General features: G+C 39.3%; 1 protein-coding gene across 1 annotated transcript; it reads right to left on the bottom strand.

The window, feature by feature from the left end:
* Nucleotides 1–687: 687 nt before the first annotated feature.
* kcnj6 (potassium inwardly rectifying channel subfamily J member 6) lies at nucleotides 688–24,637 on the bottom strand. The gene is made up of 3 exons (XM_037687842.1): nucleotides 24,500–24,637; nucleotides 10,371–11,291; nucleotides 688–1,216 (listed from the first exon to the last, which is right to left on the bottom strand). Exons 2-3 carry the CDS (start codon nucleotides 11,266–11,268, stop codon nucleotides 864–866), a joined length of 1,251 nt encoding a protein of 416 aa, XP_037543770.1. The 5' UTR covers nucleotides 11,269–11,291; nucleotides 24,500–24,637; the 3' UTR covers nucleotides 688–863.
* Between the last annotated feature and the right edge of the window lie 46 nt (nucleotides 24,638–24,683).

Below are 24,683 nucleotides of genomic sequence, written 5' to 3'. Positions count from 1 at the left end.
CTAATTGTTCCGAAACACAAAACTTCAATATAGCTGAACGATCCCTTCAAGCGGTTACATAGAAAATTAAAGAAAAAAGAAACGTCTCATCAGGTGCATAATAAGCAACTTACTGTTTATTTATTGTTGTTGATTTTAGGTGATGTGAGGGGTTTCTGGAGACTGAAATATCTAACATTCTCCATCAAACGAGAAGTCTCCCATGTGCAAAAAAGTGACAAAATGCAGTTTTAAAGGGCCGTTGGTCTGAAGTCGGTCAGCTGTAAACAGCAAGTCATGGCTTCGTGTACCGTATAAACAAACACTTATCGTTCAGGGAAGAATTTTTCATTGGTTTAAACTAGAGCTTGCATCCATTGAAACGTACATTTTTCCTTATAATGTTATCGTCATACAGCATATACAGACTACAAGATAAATTAACTGCAGATAAAAGTTTATACATGCGTAGATATAGTAGTTCTGAAAAACAAATATTGAAAGCTTTATACATACAGTAAGGCATGGACTATGTACAGAACTAACCTAAAGGTTATTAGTATCAAACATCATTTTAAATATTCACACAGCAACAAAACATATAATCCAAAACTGTTTATAGTATGTACAAAAATACTTATCCAAATGCCCCTAGGAATATCTGAATAGAAAAAATAATAATAATCTTGTCAGGAGGACATCACATTATGTCTGAAACATGCACTTTCTGCAGGGGGTTTCCAGTCCAGGGGTGGGTCGCATGTCTATATGTTTACTTAGCAGTTCTAGGTGAAGGATTACTTGGTCTACTGTGCTCCTTGGTCCCAGCAGGTGGTCTACAGTACATAAAACCAGCGAGTTCGCTGTTTACCAGACAGCACTCGCTACACTTTGGACTCGCTCTCTAAGTTGGCAATTTCCCCGTTCCTCTCAGCCGTCTGGCTCTTGTCCTCATTGTCCGGGTTGGTTTTTGTCTCCTGCCCCTCCTGCTCGGACTCCGGCAGGCCCTGCTGGCTCAGCTTGCTGGCCAGCGACCAGGTGAGGGGTAAACGGGCACGGCTGGCCATGTCAGCGAGCTCTTTGGCACTGCAGGTGGGTGTGTTCGTCTCGTAGATTTCATGGAAACTGTTGTAGTCCACCTCGTAGAAGCCGTCCTCCAGCGTCAGGACGGGCATGAAGCGGTAGCCCCATTTGATTTCACTGCTGACGTAGGAGCTCCTGGCCTGGCAGGTCATCCCTGGAGACACAACAGGAAGGATCATTTTATTAAGACTTCATGGAGCCAGATTTAAGGAAACGACGGTATATCAATCAACAGTATTGGTGGATTATATTGAATTGACATTGAACGTGCCTTAATCGCTCAGATGTAATTGGATCGATAATTGACTCACTTTTTACTCAACACCATCATCTGGTCAAAGTTATTCTGTGCTGTTTATATTAAGACATTTACTGTTTGATGATTAAATACTATTACTTATCTGTAATGGCTGAAATGTCAAAGGATAACTGGAAGTTAATGTAATGAAATCTCAGTCAACTGCAGCTGAATTTAAACACGTTTATGATGTAACTGTGCAACAATTAAGAGAATTTTACCAGGAAACGTCTGCTGGATGAGTACAAATTAACAGGTCTGTATTTAGACATTTAAAAAATATGCACAAATACAAAGTGCCACAATTGCATGGTGTTAAAAAACCCATCTATTTATTCTTAATGCTTAAGTTTCACCTGAAATGATCTTGTTTCATCTTTTTCCCTTTTTTTAACAAAAAGTTAGACCCTTTCTGCCTCTTCCAACTTGTATTTTTGATTTGACTTATTTGCCAGAAAAGCAAAATAAAACTTAAAAGCCATATCACTTTACCTACACCAATATCAAGGACTTCATACATACACTATGTACATTCACTTCATATGCTGCTTTGCCACTCACTACAAATATCAATCCATTTCATTTTGTTTTTATAGATATACTTTTTAAAATATTTTTTATACCGCTATAGTACAATTTAAGACAGTATCATGCTTTTATTATTTCATTTTATGCTTATGTTTATTAAATGTTGTAATGTTAAATGGTTTTGTTGCACCGGGGTCTGAGAGGAATGTAATTTCAATCCTGTGTATGTCCTGTACATATTGCAGTTTTTGACAATAAAGTGACTTTGACTTTTTTTTAAATGTATATATCTTGTATAATTTGTAAGCACTTGGAGTATGTGCTGAGGATGCCTCTCAGCTACTATCACACTGAAGATTAGCTCAATAGCTGTAAAACTGATTGGGTTATGCTCAGTTATTGTGATTAGTTGTGACGGCCATCTTGAGACAGAAATTAAATAAACTTTAAAAATGATTGCCAATAGCATTTGTAGACCTTAACTGTTACAAAGGGGGTGATCATAAATAGATTAAAAAAATAATATATTGACTGACTAAGCTCTGTTAAATGGATCATTGTTTATATCCTTCATCCTGCGTTAGTTTGGATTAGGAGCCTTGGCAGCTTTTATTTGCACATCAAAAGCTTCTGTGAGTTAATGAGCAGCAGGGCAAAAGGTGTTACACTTTATACAATAAAAAGTCATACTAACAGAACTATAGTGTTAATTAGCCCCTAAGTTTGTATTAAAAATGAAGGGTTTGTAAAGCAGGTGGATCTGGTGGTGAACTTTCACAATGCGTCCCATCTAGGACATAGTGTGAGATATGATTTTTTATACCTCCTCTTCCCTCGTGTTTCTCTTTTCCTTCTAAACAAAAAGGGCAGCGCCTCCCAAGAGGCCGCAGCCTCAGACACCTCCGTCTCCCCATGTCTGTTTGTTAGTGTTTTACTTGGACGGGCTGTACTGAAATGTAATTTTGTTCTGCTTCAGTGCATTGGCAATAAAGCTTATACTGAAACGCAGCCACTGCCAGTATACATCGTCGTATGAACAACCAGCAAACCAAAGCAGCACAGATTCAACATCTCCACTTGTGTAGGAAAAAGATTAATCAGTTTTGCGAAGCTCGTTGCTGCACAAACGATGTGAAATTTAAAATGAATTAACTGTCCAGGAGAAAACAAAGTGGTTTACGTAAAAGAAAAATAAATAAATAAAAAGATGGGACCACAAAATCGAAATCTCACAGTGTTGCTGGGAACCAACGGAGGAATGACCAAGTGAAATTCCACTCCAGAGTCACTGTGAGCATGCCGTCACGCTGATGTTAGCATTTAGGTCAAAGCATCACTGTGTGCAAGTCGGCTTTAAAGAGCAGGTGCACAGTTTTAAAGTCCGTCTTACAACAACAGTCAGGAGCCGCCGTGAACCACGAACTGCACGTGACAGTGGACGGCAAGTTCTCTTCTCCTGAATGAAGACTGCATCTATTGTCTAAACACTTTTCTTTAGGAAAGTTATTTAAAATCAAATAATTTACAATGTGGCTTCATAGGGGGTGGGAAATGGCTAATGTTCTATTTTTCAAAGTAAAATAAGTCTTATAAAAATGTCTACTATCTAGTAGGTGTTGAACGACTACATATTTTTTAAAGTCGACGTTAACATAATAGTTGAGTCTATGTAGACTAGTCGATGACGTCATAGGAACTCAAGACGCTAAAAATAAAACGCAAAAACCCGTAATTTATTATTTACAAAAAAAAAACATGGAGAGCATATATTTATGCTACTACCATTTATCGTACTGCAAATGAGTAACAGGAAAACCAAAACTATTACCAAGCTGCAAAAGTTAATTTTATTTAATCCACTAAATAAAATAAACCACCGTGGTGGTGGTGGTGGATTCTCCAGTGGTGCACACCTGTTTTTATTTTTTTTAGTGGATTAAATAAAATAAAACTAAAAACAGGAGGCAGGTCATGGTGGGATCCCACCATGGATTAAATAAAATGAAACTAAAAACAACATCTTTAGTGAAATACATCCACACTTTTGATGAATTTTTACATGTTCGAGAAGACTTGGCCTGCTCCTCGCCTTCCATCTGCTTGGAAGGATCCGTGTTGTAGCCAGCGGCCCGGCGCTGGTCACATGACGCAATCACAGACTGTGACTAGTCGACTTGAAATTCAAAAACTCGCGAGATGTCCTAAAATCGACTAGTCTATTCAGTCCATACTATCTAGTACTTTTGTAGTTTTCCCCGGATACTCCGGTTTCCGTCCACAGTTTAAAAACTTGCATGTTAGGCTGCCTTCAGGCCCAAGCCTCCCTTGCAAAAGAGATCTTTGATCTCAGTGGGATTTGACTGGTGAAATAAAGGTAATTAATTTAATGAAATAAAAATAAATAAATTTAAGACATTAGATGAGTTTACAAATCCGGTAAAAACAGGGAATTCAGGGTAACGGCTAACCAGAGTATCAAGCAGTTATAGCAGTTTTTTTTACTCCCCATCATTTTTGCATGAGTCAGTTGTTCATGGTGTCACTAATTTCTCTATCGAACAACACCCCTGTTGCTGCATGTACTTGTAGCAGCCCAACATTTCCTCCCAGTTAGCGATGACTCACAGTTCCTCTGGTTTAATCCCAAAACAGCAACTACGAAACGGTAAAAATGAGTGGTTATGAAAGCAAAGATCATCTCCTTTCGTTCTGGGGAGATACGATGATGTTTCTCTGCACCAAATCAAATAAAAGACAGAAATACACTGCTACTAGCAGTCTCAGATGTGAGATTTGTAAGTAGCGCAAATTAGTTAGCACCCTCCCATACTTTTTTCTTTTTCTCTTTCTACTGCTCCCTTGGTCAAGGTCACCACAGCGAACCAACTCAGACTGAGATCGGCAGTAGTTTTTACGCCAGATGCCCTTACTGCAGACCACCGAGCTACCACAGCACTCCGTGTGGAGCAGAGAGCTGCCACCTGGGGCGCTGGGAGCAGATGGGTGGTGGGGGAGGGCGTTAAGGGCCTTGCTAAAGGGTGTTGGAGTGGGACAAAGGAGGTAGGTGTGGGTGCATTACCTTTCACACCCACATTTATGTTGTCGGTCCAGAGATTTAAGCCGGTGACCTTCCAGTCACAGGATCGCCATCTGTAACCTCTGCACCATCATTTCCCTGGTTCACAAAACCCTCCCAAACGAGATGTTTAAAAAATACCTAATAGTAGATCTTTAAATTTGAGTTATTATAGATTATTTAAATTGACTGCTAAACAGATCCAGTTCCAGTTAGCCATTGTTTTTTGTTTTTTTCATTCAACCTTTATTTAGACAGGTAAATCCCATTGAGCCTCGAGGACTCATTTACAAGAGAGACCTGATTTCAACAAAGAATGATGACATCAATGGACAACAGCGACAACAATAGACAATTATAAAAAGTCGTACAGACTTTTTTTTTTTAACAAATAGGATGGCTAAAAAAAAAAAAAGTAACAAAAAACAGCTAGAATCTAAGGCGAATGTAGAAAACTAAACTTGTCTCCTTCATTTGGTGGGTTAGAGGTCAGGTGCCAAACTGAGACTGTTTTAAGAGTGAGAAGTCAAATCTGTTTGAATCAGATATTTGTCCTAGTGCAGTTACCATAGTTTGCTTTAGTAAAAGCATCATTAGTAATGGTTCTGAAATGTTTGAATTGCCTTTAAATTTCCAGTGATAAACAAGATGCTAATTGCGTTAGCTTTTCTGTGGCTTTTCAATGGTAATTTAGCATATACTGTAAGCTAATTTTTGGTCATCAACCTTTGATTAATAGTGTCTTTTGACATGTGTTCATGTGTGCTCTTGATTTGGCATTAAATATATAAATCAGGGATTCTGTAAAAATAAGTTATGTAATTTAGATTGGAGATAATTAAAAGGCATTGATAGTTATTTTATAATAGCATTGCAGCCTTCTGAATCATAGTCGCAACGAAGCACAAGGTGCCTAAAATTTCCCACCTCTAAATTGTTTCTACTGCTGGCAAGATACTGAATCTTTATGGTCAGTATAGAGTATTTATTAATCCAATTTCAGCATTGCTGAACATAAATCAGACATGAAGAGTCTCTTTACCATTTTAATTAGACTGCAGCTAAAGTTCAGTAATCGTCAGTTTGAAACGTTTATCAAGGATTCCATTTTGTTTTGAGGCAAAAAAAAAAGTAAAAAGTAACAGGCTTACCACGATTACTTACGTTAACACAGCTAGAAGATCTTCAGCACAGTAAATGTAACTTTCCATCCATCCATCCATCCATCCATCCATCCATTATCTTTACCCGCTTATTCCATTTTGGGTCACGGGGGTCGCTGGTGCCCATGTCCAGCAATCACTGTGCGAGGGGCGGGGTACACCCTGGATGGGTCGCAAGTCCATCACAGGGTCACATAGAGACAAACAACCATTCACTCTCTCACTCACACCTAGGGACAATTTCGAGTTACCGATCAGCCTAACATGCATGTTTTTGGTCTGTGGGAGGAAACCGGAGTACCCGGAGAAAACCCACGCATGCACGGAGAGAACATGCAAACTCCACCCAGAAAGGCCCCCGGACCGGGGTTTGAACCAAGGACCTGCTCGCTGAGAGGCAGCAGCTCTACCAGTTGCGCCACTGTGCTGTCCGGTTGTAACTTTCCTAATGTTTTTTTTTTCTTCACGGTTTTTAATCTAAAAACAACAGTTCACCACAGTTGGTAAACGGTTTATCAGCTTTCAGGCTTGTTAATGTGATCATTTGATGTTAAAGTCACAGTTTAGATTTTTTAAAGGTTATTAATATGATTTGAAAAGGTTACGAAAACTATTGTATTTGTTATTACCTTTTATAGTTTGTGTTTTAACGTATAAACCTCTACATCATTGTTGATTTTGCAATAGAAATTTATTCCGTCAGAACTGTTGTGAAATGCCCCATGCGGTGTTGCAATGCTACAGCTACTATTTAAAAAAAAAAAACATATAAGTTCACACTTGACAGTAAAGTTTACAGTTAAGACTGTACAGGTTGACAATTTACAGTGAAGTTTATATTTTAGTCTGTACAGGTTTGTACTTTACAGTAAAGTTACAGCTTAGACTGTACAGGTTTACAATTTACAGTGAAGTTTACAGTGTAGACTGTATAGTTTTACAATCTACAGTAAAGTTTATATTTTAGTCTGTACGGGTTTGCACTTTACAGTAAATTTGACTGCTTAGACTGTATAGGTTTACAATTTACAGTAAAATTTACAATTTAGACTTTACTGGTTTGCACTTTACAATAAAGTTTAAAATTTAGACTGTACATGTTTACACTTTACAGTAAAGTTTATAGTTTAGACTATAGGTTTACACTATAATGTAAAGTTCACAGCTAAGACTATATAGATTTACAATTTACAGTAAAGTTTACAATTTGGACTTTACGTGGTTGCAGTTTATAATAAAGTTTAAAATTTAGACTGTACATGTTTACATTTACAGTCAAGTTTATAGTTTAGATTGTATAGGTTTACACTATACAGTAAATATTCCATTTAATTGGATATGTTTATGTTAAAAAATTTGTCTTACAGTTTACACTTTACAGGAAAGTTTACCATTTAGACTGTACAGGTGTACACTTTATACAGTTAAGCTCACAGTTTAGACTGTACAGGTTTACACTTTACAGTAAATTTTACTATTTTGACTTTATAGGTTTACACTTTACATGACATTTGACAGTTTAGATTGTACAGGTTTACATTTTACAGTAAAGCTTACTGTTTACACTGTTTAAGTTTACACTTTACAGTAAATTTGACAGTTTAGATTTTCATAGGTTTACACTTTACAGTAAAAATTGCACTCTAAAATAAATGCCACACTTTAGAGTAAAGTTTGCATTTTACTTTAAATTTTATATTTTAAATTTTATAAGTTTACTATGCCAGTTTTCATTTAACTCCACATAAACTCCATTTAAAAATATCTGACCTATCACTTTAAGTGTGAAGACACACTGTGGGTATATATAAATTCATCATTCTCCATTACTTTGTCCTGACATTAGAAGATTGTTGTAAATCACACCAAACTACCATATGTCTCGTATATTTTGGGTTTTGTTCTGGAAGATAAACTATAAACCTCACATCGAACACAGAAAGAAATTGTGAATTAAATGATTTTAGAGAGTAACAGGAAACTGTGAGGGCAGATGTGTTTCAGACATGATGAAACCGTCTCTCCTATCACAGTTTTCATGCCGTCTAGGACCTAAAAACATTTCTTTCACAGTTAGTAAACTGTTCATCACTCTCCAGCAGCATTTTCACGATATCTTGACGTTAATTAGTGGCTCATGGGCTCAGCTGTCTGCAGGAAACAGAATCCTCTGTGAAACTCCAGCAGCTGCTTCAAAACGCGCCGCTCAGTCGTTATGTAACACTTTATTTTATTGTACTGAAGCAGACAGTTGGACAAATGCCTGCAAATCAATTTATAGCGCACAACAGATACTGTAGGGACTGTTTTATAAGAAACGTGTTTGTTTTTCATGTGTTCATGGCTGCTGTTGGTCATCCAGATGTTGAGGTCATCCTGCTCCTGGCTGTGCAGCTGTGCCCTGCAGATACTCTGTTAATTTAGTTATTTAAAAAAAAAACATTTCTTTGTCTCTCATTCTGTTTGAGAGGATGAAAGTGTGTATTGTTAGAGTCTGAATTTAAATTTAGATTTGTCTGAGCTGCCTATAGCTCTGAGTTCACGCAGAAGAAAAAAAACAAAAGATCACGTTTTGTCTGTTATTACATGACAAAAATAAGGATTAGCACGTTTCTTATTATTAATTTGTTTTGAAAGGTGTTTGTCATAGATCAGTTTTTTCTTCAAATTGTCTTAAAATGATCTAAGATGTGAGATTAACTGGAAATCTTTTTTACAGATGGGGTCCGAATTTTGCATACGCATCGTGGGCAGGATTATCGTTCATTTTGGGCTTTTCATGAATTATTTAAGCGATTCTTTTCTCAGGGTGAAATTATAAAGGGTGCAACTTTAAGAATAAAAAAATCCCCATAGTCAGTAGAGGATCAAATATTTACCTAAATCTTTTCATAAGTGCTGAAAGTCTGAAGGGGGTTGATGAAGATGTAAGAAGAAGAATCTGTGTCTTCACACGAGTTTGTAAAGTTTTGGGGAGCCATTTCCAAACAACTTCATATTCCAAGATCATCAGCTTGAACAAGTGTATTGTAGTGCAAGTTATTTGGAAATGTGCACCAAGGTCTGGAAGAAACCCCGAAACCGTCACCCTCAGATGAAAGGCAACGAGCGAGGATGGTCATGAAAAACACAGGATCCATTGAGGTTCAAACATGCCATGAAGTGAAAATTGCTGGTTTTCAGTGTCACTGTCCAACCAGTTTGACACCAACATGAGCTGAGAGAGAAGCTTCTGCTTCAAAACACGACACTTTCATGCTCCATGGCTGCCCACAGGGAGCAGCCAAATATATTCTGCAGAAAGCGTTCATAGTCGGACAAGATAAGGACTAAACATTTGGCCTTGATGACAAGAAATGTGTTTGGAGAGATTTTTAGAACTAAGAACACCATAACCAATGTCAAACATGGTGGTGGTAGCATTATGCTGTGGTGCTGGTGCATTCCACAAAGGGGATTGAATAAAGGAAGAGGACTACCTTCAAATCCTTTGACTTTGTCTTAAATCAACAGCTCGACCAGGGCTATTAAACTGGCGGCCCGGGGGCCAAATCAGGCCCATGAATGAACTCAGTTTGGTCCACCAATGGGTTCATTTTTATCTAAAACCCTTATTTTAAACCATAAAACAAACTTACTTAATGGTAATAACTGTTGGATGTCGGGTCCTTGAGCTCTTGGCTTTCAGTACCTGTGGCCACCTGGGCTATTTAGTTGAATAGTCCTGAGCTAGACGGTTGAAACTTGATGTTCCAACAGAATAGTAACCACATCAGAACTGGCTTCTGATTGGATAAAGCTGCTAACGTTAAGCTTCTGAAATGGTCTTCCTAAACCCAGGTGAGAAAACGAGACTATTCTCTGCCAAGAATGGTCAAATATCCAGCCAGAATCACGAGAACCTTACAAAACGCCTTTGGTTGAGGTGCAACTTGCTCAGGGACAGTGTGGGGTGTATATATACCGTTTGAGACTGTATAAATAATGTTGTCTGTATGGATCAGAAAGAATCCAGAATAAATTCAAACTTGTGCACCCACTTATTATTTTTAAAATTTCATCTTGTATAATAATTCCACCATAGAAAACAAATGGTTCAAATCAATCATTAAAAGCTCTAAATAATGGCACCCCCTTGATGAGTTGATGCAAGCCATGGCACTGTTGCTGTAATCAGTTCACAATTAAATAAATAAAAAATGCATCAACTTTTGACCGGAAAGTCTCGGGTGTACGAGCTCACCTGTGGCCTCTACCATCCCCTCCAGGATCACAACTATTTCCAGTTCTTCTTTGGACAGATGGGCCTGTGAAATCTCCCAGAAGGGGCTGTGCTGGTTGATCTCGTGGCAGATGATGAGCGGCGACACGAGGAAGAGCCTGTCATCTCCCGTGCTGTAACCCACGTTTATGTCCGTCTGGTTCAGGGGGATGAACTCCCCCTCCTTGGTCTGCTTGGACTTGATCAGCTTGGCTCTGATCGAAGCCTCGACGATGTGCGAGTTTCGGAGGTCTCCGACTCTGAACATCAGGCACAGCCGCCCGTCTCTCATGGAGATGACGGCGCTGGTGGAAAACACTAGTGTCTCAGCTCGTTTCTTGGGCTGCGAGATCTTCACAAACATGCAACCCACCATGAAGGCATTTACGATGGATCCCAGCACCGACTGAACTAAAAGCAGAACTATCCCCTCGGGGCATTTGTCCGTGATGACTCTATATCCATAACCAATAGTGGTCTCTGTCTCAATGGAGAACAGAAAAGCTGATACAAACCCGTTGAGGTTATTGACACATGGAGTCCACTGGTTGTCTGCTAGATGCTCCAGGTCGCCTCGGAGGTAAGCGATGAGCCACCACATTAAGCCGAAGAACAGCCACGTCACCGTGTACACCAGCACGAAGATGAAGAGGTTAAACCTCCATTTGAGATCTACCAGGGTGGTGAAAATGTCCGTCAAGTAACGATACGTCTCTCGAACATTCCCGTGGTGGACGTTGCACTTCCCGTCTTTCTGGACGTACCGCTGGATCTTCTTGGCTCTGTCTATTTCTGCCAGCTGCTTGGGCAGGTACTCTCGGGCCTGCTTGGGCAGCTTGGGCTTCCTGATGACAGCCGGGCTCTCCACATCCTGCTCCATGGAGGTTCTGGGTGGATTCAAGCCTGTAAGAAGGGAAATACTGATGTGATTATGAGCTCTGATTATTCTCTGATTTAAGGTCATACGGTGGAGACTTCACACAACTACAGGACTGGTTCATCTAAATACCGTTTTTTCCTACGTATAAGTCTCAATTTTTTGCATAGACTTGTCAGTCCTGCAACTTATATATATATATATCCCCCCCCCCCCCCCCCCATATTCATAATGCAAATTTTGATTAACGTTTAAAATTTCTAAGAACTGCAACAGCGAGTCCTCCCGTGCACGCTCGCTTCACTCAGCTGGTGCAGGCAGAAAAACGCTGGAGAGCTCGTGGCTCCGGATGCAAGGGATAGATGACGCCGCTCCGCCCAGGCGAAATGAAGCTGTTTTGACCATTACATAAACGCGATGACGCATAATAAATGTGACTTATACGCCGAAGCGACTTATATATGTTTTTTTCCTCTATGTGATGTTTTTGGACTGATGCGACTTATACTCCGGAAAATATGGTAAACACTTAAAACTGAATTGAGGTCATATTTTGGTTTGTGTGTGCATGTGTCTGTCTGTTAGCAAACTCTCTCATGAATCACTGGATAGTTTTTAATAAAACTTGCCAAGTAAGCACTGGATGCAACTTACCTTTTAAAGGCAATACAATTCAAGATGGCTGACACACATAAAACTTAAACACAAAAAACGTCGATAGTCGATTTTACAAACACTCTGCTAAAATTTGATGTAGTAGCAGTTTATATTCATCCCTAAATTATACTTTGAGAGTCAACTGATGAGGCGAAAATCTGTTTTCAAAACTCTGCCATTAACTACTGGAGTTGACAACGTTTGTCTGTTAGCAAAATATCCCATGAACCACTGGGAAGACTTCAATGAAGCACTCAGAAGGTATTTCTTGTACGTTTACCTGCAACTGATAACCTTTAGGGTCCACTCAATTCAAGATGGCCACCACAGCAACCTTAGCAAACACAAAACTGACTATAACTATTTCAGTTTTGCAGATATTGAGATAAATTTTGATGTGGTAGTATTTCCTGATTATCAATAGGAGAGTCTAAAACAAAGAACCACAACGAGCGTGTGTGATTTGCATTTTTTTTAGACTAAAAACACCTACAAGAGTTCACACAGGTGTGCTGATGCTGGCAGAGACTGACGTTTGTGAATGCGATAAATTTAGAACCGCGTCTCTGTTTTTGCAGATGATGTGGTGCTGTCAGGGAGTGCACACCTCCAGGAGGCACCGGAGTGATTGACAGCCGAGTGTAAACAGCTGAGATTAGCACTCCTAAACTCCTGTCCACCCTAACAGCTAAACTTTTCCTGCAGCTTTTGTGTCACGGATTCAGGAGATTTTCAGACACAGAATGCAGACAAGACTCAAAAAATTTTTAACTATTTATATTTAAGAAACAAAACTGCAGCAACACCACAAAAATACAACTTACAGCAACTTACAGGACTTAAAGAAACGTAGAAACAGAGGAGGAAAATATATATAGCCTGATCAGAAAAGTGGTAATGCCAGACTGCAGGTGGAATGAAGACAGCATGAATGTGAAAGCTGAAGGAAATGAGGAAAGTGGGAACGCCTGGGCTGAACGCTGACTGGAACAGGTGAGAGTGGGCGTGGCAGGCTGGTGGAAAAGTACTGCGAGAACAAACAACTATGTGAAAAGAGAACGGTGGTGCACAGAGAAAACCAAAAGAATGAAAACACAAGTGAGTCAGTCAGACACGATAATCACAACCAAGCAGGTCCTTAAAGGAACAACTAAAGTTTTGTAGTGAATCCATGTCAAGATGGCTACCACAGCTTCTCAAACCTAGCAAACACAAAAATGACTAAAGTTGTCCCTCGCTATATCGCGGTTCACTTCTTGCAGCTTCACTGTATCGCAGGTTTTTTATATTGTGTGTGCTGTACATAAATTTAAAGCCATCCAGTCCCTGATGTCAGCAGGCAGTCAAGAAGAAGAGGTTGGATAGAACGTGCACCAGTGTGCTTCAGAGGAATGTACATTTGACAGTCATCGGAATAAAAATGAAAAGGTATGCCGTGTTTACAAAAAATAGAACCTAGTGACAGCAGGTATAAAATAAAAAGAGAAGAGGACCAAGAATGGAACCCTGCGGTACCCCACACCAAAGCGCTGTCGATTTTTTATGTTTGAGTTCATACTCTGGAATGAGTGGCTTTCATGGAAGAACACAAGCGCCTCATCATCAAACAGCAGTGGTGTAAATTGCTGTTACTGTCAAATGTTTGAGCTTTTTGAAGTTATTCAGCTTTATGTAATGCTTCAAAAGTGACAAGCCTCGTATTTGATAACGAAGAGTGCTGAAGCCCATATGTTGCTGCTCCGTCTGTGTTTACTGAGTGTGTGGAGCTGATCTGGAGGTGGCAGAAGGGACAATAAACAAATAAATACTTGGAGTGAAAGTCCCCGTTCACCTCGTGCTGTGCTGCAAGCTGAGCTGGGATCAGATCAGCACATCCCAGCCCGAGCCACCATCAGCGCTTTCCAGCCGCACCGAAGCCGTTCCGTTCTACCTTCACCGGGAGGAATACTGTGAGTGTGAGCAGCGCTGGTTTCCGTGGTAACGCCAACAGCTCAGTCTACAAAAGCAATACAGCAGGAATGTGCTGGACGGGGCCACGGCGTTGGGTAACGTTCGTCTGTTTCATCTCGTTTCAGAGCGGCCTCGAGGACGAACAATGCACCGAATCTGCTTTTGTGCAACGAAGCTGCCATTCATCTAACATCTGGTTGTATTTTTTGTTTTGTTTTGTTTGTCACACGGAATATCTGTGAATAAAAACACAACAATACTGTTCAAACGGCGCTAAAGACACACGATACGAGCACATCGACACACGACAATAAGACTAGATGTGGAGGAAAGATGTGTTTGAAGCAACAAACCCTAAAATAATGAACTCATGTTGAGTTCTCCCTAAATCTATAAACTCTTTGGCGTCTTACAGCTCAATATTAGTGACTCAACCACAGAGTATCAGTAAAAAATTGACCGTTTCCTTCACATATTAAAACCTTATGGAAGTGTGATCAGACTTCTCTCTTGCAACACTAAATCAGATCATTTCCTCCACCAGTCATTGTGTTATTTTCTCTACGAAAACAGTTTTTGGTTCTTAATGATTCATTTTGTGAGATTCACTTTCAGTTTTGTGTAAACATGAACTCACTGCAGTTTTTAGAGCCAAGTCTATTTTCAGATTGCAAAATACCGATATTTAGCTGTGAGACGCTGTCTCTATGTCATCGAGGAAAATACAACTGAACTAAATTTGACCACACAAACATGTTGAAAAAATAAGATCAGAATCTTTTTTTGTGCTACTTTTAGCTTTTAGTTAGTGTTAGCTTAGATAGTCTTTGTCTACTTTAAGTTCACATTTGCTACTTGCAGCTAGCATTTTGCTTCTTTTATCTTTAGCTATATTTTGCTCCTTATTTAGCTAGTGTTCTGCTTTTTTACTTTTAGCTAGTGTATGCTACTTTTATCTAGTCTTTTGCTACATGTAGCTAGCATTTTTCTTCTTTTATCTTTTAGCTAATGATTTGCTCCTCTTAAAAAATAAGAATCAATATCAGTTTTGCTAATTTTAGCTAGTGTTTGTTACCTTAGCTAGTCTTTTGTAACTTTTAGCTACCATTTTCTACCATAAGCTCACATTTACTGTGTGCATCTAGCATTTAGCTTGTATCTTTATTAATATTTTGTTCCTTTGAACTTTTAGCTAACATATACTATTTTAGTTAGCCGTTGCTACTTTTGACTAGTCTCTTGCTACTTATAGCTAGCGTTTTGCTACCTTTAGCTAGTCTCTTGTTGCTTTTGACTAGTCTTTTGCTACTTTTAGCTAGAAATTTAATACTTGCAGCTAGCATTGTACTTGATCTTTAACAAATGGTTTGCTTCTCATCTTTTTAAAGGAAATAAGATTTAGTATTAATTTTGCTACTTGTAGTTTTTAGCTAGGGTTTTTCAATCTTTAGCTATAGCTTTGCTCCCTTTAGCTTCTAACTAGTTTTAGCTTTTCTTTTAGCTTTTAAGTAGAGTTCTGCTTATGTTAGCTTTGCTAACCCAGTTCAGTCCAGTTTGGATGGACGGACGGATGAATCAAACCTAAATACTGTAATTTTTGCTGTATAAGTCACACCTTTTTGCATAAATTAGCATGCCAGCGACTTATACAGCAAAGCGACTTATTAGTTTTATTTCCCCATATTTTTGGCCCAATTTTTGGCTGAGAGCTAACATTTTCATTCATTCTAACATGAAAAATATTGAACACTTCCATTTTCAGCCACTAGAGGGCCCTGGACTAATATGGCAAGCCAAGAGTCTCACTAATAGGTACAAGTGGCTATTAATGAGACATTTGGCTTGCCATACAAAGCCACCTTCGTCTCGCTCCGGAACTCTTGGAGCAAACATCAAATCAGCTGCATTTCACCTGGGCGACACGGTGAAATGCAGCTGATTTGACCATTAAAGTGCATTTATTAAGAAAAAAGTTCAACTGAGACACACCTTTACTATAATTTTGAGCAAACCAATAATTGTTTTGAAGTGTTAATCTCGTTAAATTCTTGTTAAAGTCCTCCCGTGCACGCTCCCGTGGTCGCCATTTGGCAGCCAATAGATTTTTGGCACAACACTGGCCCACGTTTCCGGGTGTTCAGCGGCGACGCATAACAAACGCAACGCGTCAGCGGTGACGCATAATAGATGCTCTTTATACAACAAAGCCACGTATTTATGATCCCCCCCCCCCCACTTTATTAGACATAATTGGACAGATGCGAGGCGGTGTGTCATTTACGGCGGCACGTACCGTATGTATTTTAACAGAAAATTAACAATGATGAAAAAACGGTGTTTCTCATGTGAGCTACAAATGAAAGAACGATGGTTCAGACCCTTCTGGACTCCCTTCGATTACACAACGTTGCTTACATTCGTTAAACCCATTCCATTCCACATATTCATGGTATCATAATGTTTTTTTTACTATGATTGAGAGTTTTAAAGCTTATTAAACATTGTAACTATGTGCAATATGTCCATAAAAATCTGTTTACTGCAGATGTGCTGTTACAGGAATGTTCATTCAGAATTTTTAAAATATAGAAAATATACGGCTGATCGTTCCTTTACAAGATTTTGGTTCTTAGGTAGAAATGGTCCTAAAAACCTGTTTTATGCATGACAAGCAGTGCTTTCTCTGCCTTTTTTGTTCTAATAGTGTCTTTTTTCAGATCCAAACTTCCAGTTTTATAGCAACGTACAACGAACAATAGCACATCTTTGCTGCAGAGACTGGACTCCAAATCCCCTCAACAGGAATAAGAAGTCATGTAAAAAGGTTTGTACGGGTGAGCTCTCGCTAGAACAAAAAAAGAACAACCTTCTGCGGAAAGAAGAGCTTCTGTCTTGCAGCTTTTGTGATCACGCCACAACAGGATGCAAGTAGCAAAGGTCACGTTTAAAACAGGCTTTTTACTGAAGTGTCGGCTGCTTCCGAACAACTGGGGTTCGTGTTGCGTTTAGGTGCCTTTTTCTGCTCAGATGGTTCAAGATGTGAGTGGGAAAGAAGCTAAACAAACAAAGCACATTCCTCTACAGATCGGGTGCATTAACTACACTGGAAATTAGGAGAGAGAGAGAGAGAGCAGCTAATGTCCAGGACAAAAACTTTAAAAGACCTGAAGGATTACAAACAAGTGTTGGACGCAAAATGTAAAGGGGGAAGGCTTCTGCAAGGCACAGTTTGTAGTCTGGAAGTTACAAGTAGATAAGTCAAAATAATAATAATTAAAAAATGAATTCTGTTCTCAAATAAAAGTGAAGGAATCTAAATCGTCCACCACGTTCTGCTCAAAATGCTAAACTACGATAGTTTTATGAAAAGGAACGGAGTTCAAGCGGTTTTAGTCAAATCTTGTAGATTGAATTCTGTGTGAGAACCATAAAAATAAATTAACGCTCACAGTGCGTGTGTGTGTTGAGGAGGATGATAGTCAGCTACTGCCACACCAAACTTTAGCTCAGCATCTGTGAAACTGACTGAGTTGTGTCTATTTTTGTGTTTACTAAGGTCTCAGGCAGCCATCTTGAATCATCAAAGTAATGTTTAATAATCAAGGTTAAAAAAAAATCAACAAAGTTCTGTCAGGTCATCTGGATGGTTTTTATTTTTGTTGTTGCGATGTTTCATCCTTCATTCCGAGGGACTTCATCAGTCGGAGGAGCCACATAAGCAAACTCAGTCCACAGTCTGTTTGTGGACCGAGTATGTTGCGGCTCCTCGGACTGATGAAGTCCTTTGGATGAAAGACGAAATGTCTCAAAAAAAAAAAAAAAAACGTCCAGATGACCCGACTGAACTTTGTTGCATCTTGAATGGTATCAACTCCGGAAGTTGACTACTTATAGACGTGTATCCGATCATTACATTCTGAAAGTTTCATTAGAAGTTTTTGAGATATTTTGCTAACATGCAACAACAGTTGACTCCAACTGTTAATGGCAACATTTTGAAAACAAACGTCTCATATTCAGCTAGCGCTTAGGATGCTGTATACTCCACAAGAAGTAAGACGTGTGTTGTCGCTCACGTAGTTGTGAGGCGTTCTTTTTCGCGTGGATATTTCAAACTGTAGCAGCGAGAACTCCATCCCACTGCAGCGCACGGCACATACGATTAGAAACAACACATCGACAGCACATCTGGCTGAGTGGATAATTATTTTCAGTTGATGATGGAGGAGTTGAGGAGAAAAATCTGGTATTTTTGTGAACGGGAGAAGCAATAATTGGCAAATTTGTTAGAAAGAGACCACCACAGACAGTGCAGAAACGTGTGACGAGGTGTACTCCATCCTGGACGACACAGCCACAAACAAAAATTGGCCAGTCTCCTTCTTTGACTATCTTTGTAAAGATTACTTGACTTACTAACAGCCTCGGCCAGCTGCTCTTCAGCTACACTACCACGCCCACAATGTGCTGACCAATCGCACAGTACGAGGCAAACACCCCAGCAAAATAAATAAATAAATAAAAACAGTTCTGCCAGGAGGCTATGCAGAGATGAGGCGGTGCAAAAGACTAATGCACTTAATTTTCGTCACACATCTGTGATAATAAAAACACATTTCGACATGACTTGCAGCAGCCTTAAGCGTTGGGGATGAGTCTCAGCTACTACCACACCACATTTCAGCTCAATGTCTACAAAAAAAATGACCAAGTTGTGGCCATTTTTGTGTTTGTTGAGGCTGCTTAGAAGTGGCAGCCATCTTGCATGGTGTCGACTCCAAACGTTAATCAGATGTAGATTCCCATAGAATAATTTTCCATCCAGTGTTTTGTGAGATATTTTACTAACACTACAGACAAAGAAACACAGGCAGAGACAGGGGAAAAACAATATTAACTTTTGCATCTTTCCACCATAATGTCTGATTTTAACTCCTCTTTTTTAAAGTCTTTTCAGTTCACCAACAGTTCACACAACGCTGAGTACAGTACGGGTAAAAACAAACGGGACCTTTACCTCAGAAAGTGTAAAAGCTGCTCATTAAGTCGCTGTCAGAATCACCGGAGGTTATCGCAGACAGCAGATGGTGGTAAGTGCAACTAGGCTGAAAAATGCATTCGGCCTGCAGCAGAATGTAGTACAAGCAGCCCTAATATGTGGGCTGAGCCATGGTTCACAGGAAAGGCTGAAGAAATGCCACCGAAACCTTTGTCTTTTCGTCGCTCATTATCCCTGCAGCCAGGTTGCACAATCCAGATGTGGACAAAATCAAGTGGCGGCCGCATGGGAGCGCGCGCTATTTTAAGGCTTCTAAACAGCTGAGCTCAGACCCCAAAGACGCCAAATATCATTTTCAGCTCTTCAAAGTGTTTCTCTTGAGCTTATAAACGGACGCTTTTACAAGACAATAAAGAGAAAGCGTACACGTAACTCTTCAAAGGACTGTCAGAAAGTAAACTGTTGGTGTTTATTATGTGTGGACCATACGGTGTGACCGGTTGAACTGAAGGTCTTCACGCTGATTTAACGAGCTGGGCATCGGTTGGAAAACCAGCCCGGAGCTGTGAAAGTGAGGACAAAAATAGCCCTTTTAAAAAGGGCGGGGGGCATGTTGCTTGAGTCCCTGTGGAAAATACACCCCTGCAGCCATCATACACAATTCTCCCCTGAAACAAATGCACTCTGTTGCTACGAAGAAGCTTCAATTAGACTACCCACCCGCCATTACTTTGTGATCGGGGCTGACTCAGGTGAACGGATGCGCAATCGTGTTACCGACCTGTTTCCTCCAGGAGAACCCCTTCTGAGAAATGTGCAGAGCAAGAAGTGTCATAAAACACAGCGTCATCGCAACACGACAAATCAGACAACCGTGTTTGGTCTTTTTAGGGGACACCTATGTTCAGCCCGTCGTGTCTGAATAAAGATGACGTGGCGTTGATAATGAGCGTTCGTGATCCTATCTGGTTTTATTAGGGATTAAACGCATCTACATGAAATTATAGTCCGCAGATCTACCGAGCTGATTAAATCAACAATCTGAAATCCCACAGAGATTTGTTGGTTATTACATTCTTTTCGTGTTTGTCTGCACAGAACAAAAACTAATTATTAGTTATTGTGAGTTTTACGTTTAAAGCTTCCAGCACACTTTGCTAGTCTTCTCGTAATTACATCTCCCACATCAGATATACCGATCAGTCATTTATCCTTCATGTTGTTGTTTTAGTCAACAAACACTGTTTAAATCTGTTTACTGTAAACTGGCCTGCAGCTACAACACAATTTGGTACAATCTGACACAGTACATGATAAAATGTGATACAACAGAATGAAATGATATGCTATGATACATTACAGTGATACACTGAAATATAAAACCATATATGATTTATCAGACCCCCACAAAGTCACGGTTCAGATTTCACGGTGTGTCTTTTTCCTCAGAACGTAACTTATCAGTGTTTGTGGAAACACCCGTAATTTTGCCCAAACCATATCTTCAAGGTGTCTTGACTACACACCTTCATCTTCATCACCTTCAATCAGCATTATCCGTTACTGCTGAGTACTTGTACATTTCACTGTATATTAAATAAATTAATTTATTATAGTATAATATATTCAAGTGGGAGACAGCCCAGTTTAATAGAACTGGCTTGGTGCTACATCAGTTGTCGATCGGAGTTGGAGAGCTTGTATAATAGTAGGGGAGACACTGCAATATAATAAACTTGAACAATTCGATACTATAGAAAACAGTGATACTTTAAGATAAATATGATATAATGCAATGACTAAATACAATATGGAGTGATATAATACACTGTGATACAATAAAATGCAATCTCAGAACCAGGTGCTTTATTAACCACTGTAAAAATACAGTGAAATAACAGAAGCATTTGGGTCCTGTCCACACTATACAGGATGTTTAAAAAACGATTTTTCAAGGATTTGCACCTCCAGTCCACTCAAAAAAAAAAAAAAAAAAAGCCAACAACTTTACTTTCACTTTTATCTTCTGCACACGGTAAAAATCATTATTTCTCTTTTAAATTCAACTCGTTCATCACGTTCACACAATCGTGTATTATACCTGTAAATTTTACAACCTTTTATCACCTAAAAAAAAACAGCGAACATCACATCGATATTGAATCAGTCAATAGATTCTATAATGACACGCAGAAGATTGTTGAAGGTTCTTCTGCTGACCTCTCAGAAACTGAAGCCGCTCGGCTGAACGGATCGGTCCGTAGTCGCGAAAAACATGGTAACAACGGCGACTCTCTCCTCTTTGGGCCTGAGAACCGGGCGGAAATATCAATTCGTCACTGTTCGACCATGGCGTTTAAAACCGGCTCTTTTATTTCCCAGGTGGAGAGAAGACTCGCGCTGACAAGAATAACGGCTGAAAAGAATAAAGTTTTACCATTTAATATCTTCTCAGGCAGGTAAATGTACAGGTTTTCATAACTGTGACATCATCCGACCCGCCTCGAACAGGAACCGGAAATGAAGTCCTGAGCTCCCGAATAAACTCGTCTTTCTTCAACTCTAGACTCCACCCGTAGCCTGGAGCGGAGTGTGACCTGATTGAATCAATAGTGGGCTACATGTGGACCTGTATAGGTCATAACTGGTTTAAACTGATGATACATTTTGTGTCTAAAATATGCAAGCAAGCAGCAAACGATTCCATATAAGTGGATATTTCCGGGACTGCTCGTCTTTGAGCAGATGAAACAAATCTTTGTCCTCAAAACCAAAACAAGGAAGCTGCTTTGTATTTTCTATCGTTATTTAAGTGATCATGTGATGAAATGGGTAATCGCTTAATAGGAAACTGTAAACAGTATCAAAAACAAACAGAAGCAAGTGCTCGGGGAAAATGTTTAGTCGAGCTAAACGTTTTTTCTTCTGATCTTTGAGACGTCGGTGAGTCCACGCCTCCCGGTGGTGTGGAACGGATATTACAACATTTTGTTAAAATGGGCAGATTAAAAAAACTACCGGTATAAATAGGGAAAAAATGCTATCAGTTTAAAAATATATCCAGAGTAGTGTGGACAAGCATTAGGTGACTTACAATAATAAAAGCACACGAAACACAAAATACAAACATTAAATTTTTTTTAAAAATGTAGTCTAAAGCGAACGCACGTGTGCAGGTACTCAAAATTGGATACGGTTCAATATAATTTGTACATTTGTTACAAGATAATTCAAAAATTCAGTTTATTATTTTTGTGCTATTTTCATTTGAATATAATCCTAAGTGTGTTTTGGATCATTATAAAACAAAGCCTAAATATTTGATCAAACAAATAAATTTGCAAAGAATTGCTTAAAAAATTTTTTTTGTTGTTGTAATTTTGCATTTCTTTACTTGTAAGACCATTTATAATCGTTCCCACAAACTGTCCCATGTGTTCCAAAGAAATGCCTTACTTGATGTTAAATAATTTAAGAAAAAAATAAATCACAAGTTTAAATGTTATGATGAATTATTTCGTTGACATAGGCTATCTATGCAAACTTAAGTGCAAGAGGAAAAAGAAAACTTCCATCTGACTGAGCCAAAGCAAAGTAAAAAATTTCTTTAGAACAATACTTGTGACCTGTTGGCAAAATAAGTACTGGCTGCAGTGCAAATAAATGTGTCAATTAAGACACCATGTAGCACTCTCAATAACTAAAATGAAACATAATATTCCTAATCTACCTTTAAATTGGCAATACGATGGATCAGTGGTTAGTACTGTTGCCTCACAGCAAGAAGATTTTGGGTTCAGTCCCTGTGGTCTTCCTAGTGGAGTTTGCATGGTCTCCTCGTGTTTCCATGGGTTTTCTCCGGTAAAAATCTGCATGTTAGGCTGCCTTTACCAGGCCTGCCTCGCAAAAGAGAGCTCAGTGGATTTGCTTAAAAAAGGTATGTCTTCAGAAAAAGAAAAAATATATATAACATTTACAATTTCCAAAAAAATAAAAATAAATTCTGCCAGGAATTCCCTTCGTATAACGTTGGGCGTCATGGTGAAGTTTGAAGATTTCCCCTTTTAAATACGGGGCTAGAATTCCTGATGAAATCACTCCGGATAAATAAAAACTGGGGTTTCAAACAGGCACCCAACAAAACTAATCAGTTTGAAGCTTTTGAGATAAAGAATGTAAAAACAAACATAACAACAATAAATCCATTTTGAAGAATGTCCCTTTTTGTGTCTCGTTTGGATATCACGGGTCACAAATGTGTGCTACAAATCGTCTTAAAACAGCTGCAGAGTTGTCTCGAACTCTTCCGGTCTCCAGCTCCCCTCAAGAGCAGGGCTGGGAAATACCAAGGATTTTCAAAACTGGACACTTTTCATGGGAATTTATGACAATAAGCTGGAATAAATCGGGATATTAGACGACTAAAGGTTGACTCTTACTGGGGATTTTAAAGTTAGTTGGGGAAAAACTAGGGGTGCACCGATTGCAGTGTTCAGGCCAATCACTAATCACCGATTTCTAAAAAGTCTGACTGCTGATTCCGATTTTGTTTTATAAGCAACACTGTCAGGTGTTATAAGGTCGCAACGCACCTTCAATTTTCCAATATTATTTTATTGAAAAACACCCTTGAACAATAAACTAGAAACAATACAAACTTGATTGGCCATGAGCTCTGAAATATAAATCAAGTTCAGATAATTGTTGTTAAAACAAAACAAACAAAAAAAATCGGTCAAATCAGTTTTTCATCTAAGTATCGTCCGATTTCCCAAAATTATAAATAAATTGGGGTCGTCCGATATATCGGTGCACCCCTAGGAAAATAAATATTAGCATAATCTAACCAACTAGCTTGTTGTTAGCCTGTTGATAAATAACCAACTTCCAACAAACTACGGATCATTTTGAAGCTTTTGTGATGGAGAATTTGAAATATAACAACTTAATATATAAATACTCCTCATTTTATATATATATATATTTAACCAGCATGGCCATGTGACAACATTTTAGTTTTACATTTAGTTCTGCTTCGAAGGTTTTTAAGGGATTCACGCGGAATGAGTCGATTTAAAAGTAATAAATTATTTACTTTTTTTTAAGAGGTTCAACTGAACCCGTTTTAGGCGAAATAAACGCGGGGTTTTATTGCTGTGGCTCGTTTATATTGTCGGGATCAGGTGCAGGACAGGAGAGCTGCCTGGAGATTTCCCGGTTGTCATGGAGATGGAGGAGATTCAGAAGAAGAAGAAGAAGAAGAAGAGTCTCCTGTGATGTCGGGGTGTCTTAAGCAGGAGGCTGGTTTATTGGTCCTTTAGCTGTGAGGCCTGCAGGCTCATCCAGCCTTTAACATTTTGTCCAACAGTTTCTTCCATCGTTTCTCCATCATGTCACCGCACAGAAAAAAAAACAACAACTGCCAAATAATCCTCACATCCGCACTAAATGCGTTTTTTTTGCGGGCTTATTTGCTTCTTAATTAGACTCTCATCGCACTGTTATGTAACACCCCCCCCCCCCCCCCCCCCCAATCTAACAGATGATTACATGTTAACAGGCGATCATAGCCACCGGGAGCGCGCGCGCGCCCGTGTGTGTGTGTGCGCGTGGGGGAAAGGTGCTTACCTCGTGCAGCTGATCAATAATCACTCGTCGGCTCATTTTAAGTCCCCGCTGATGCTGCGTTGGTCTCCGGTAACCAAACCGCTCCGATTGAAGGAGGAGCGCCACCAAATACAGCTTCTTCCCTTCATCCATCCACAGAAAAAAAGAATATCAAAAAAAAAGGAGAGAGAGAGAGAGAAGAAAA

Source organism: Nematolebias whitei, chromosome 14 (assembly GCF_014905685.2).
Source record: "Nematolebias whitei isolate Nwh7 chromosome 14, NemWhi1, whole genome shotgun sequence".
In the NCBI taxonomy this organism is placed as follows: domain Eukaryota; kingdom Metazoa; phylum Chordata; class Actinopteri; order Cyprinodontiformes; family Rivulidae; genus Nematolebias; species Nematolebias whitei.
The sequence above is the reverse complement of the archived record's forward strand: the minus strand, read 5'-3'. Positions and strand labels throughout refer to the sequence as shown.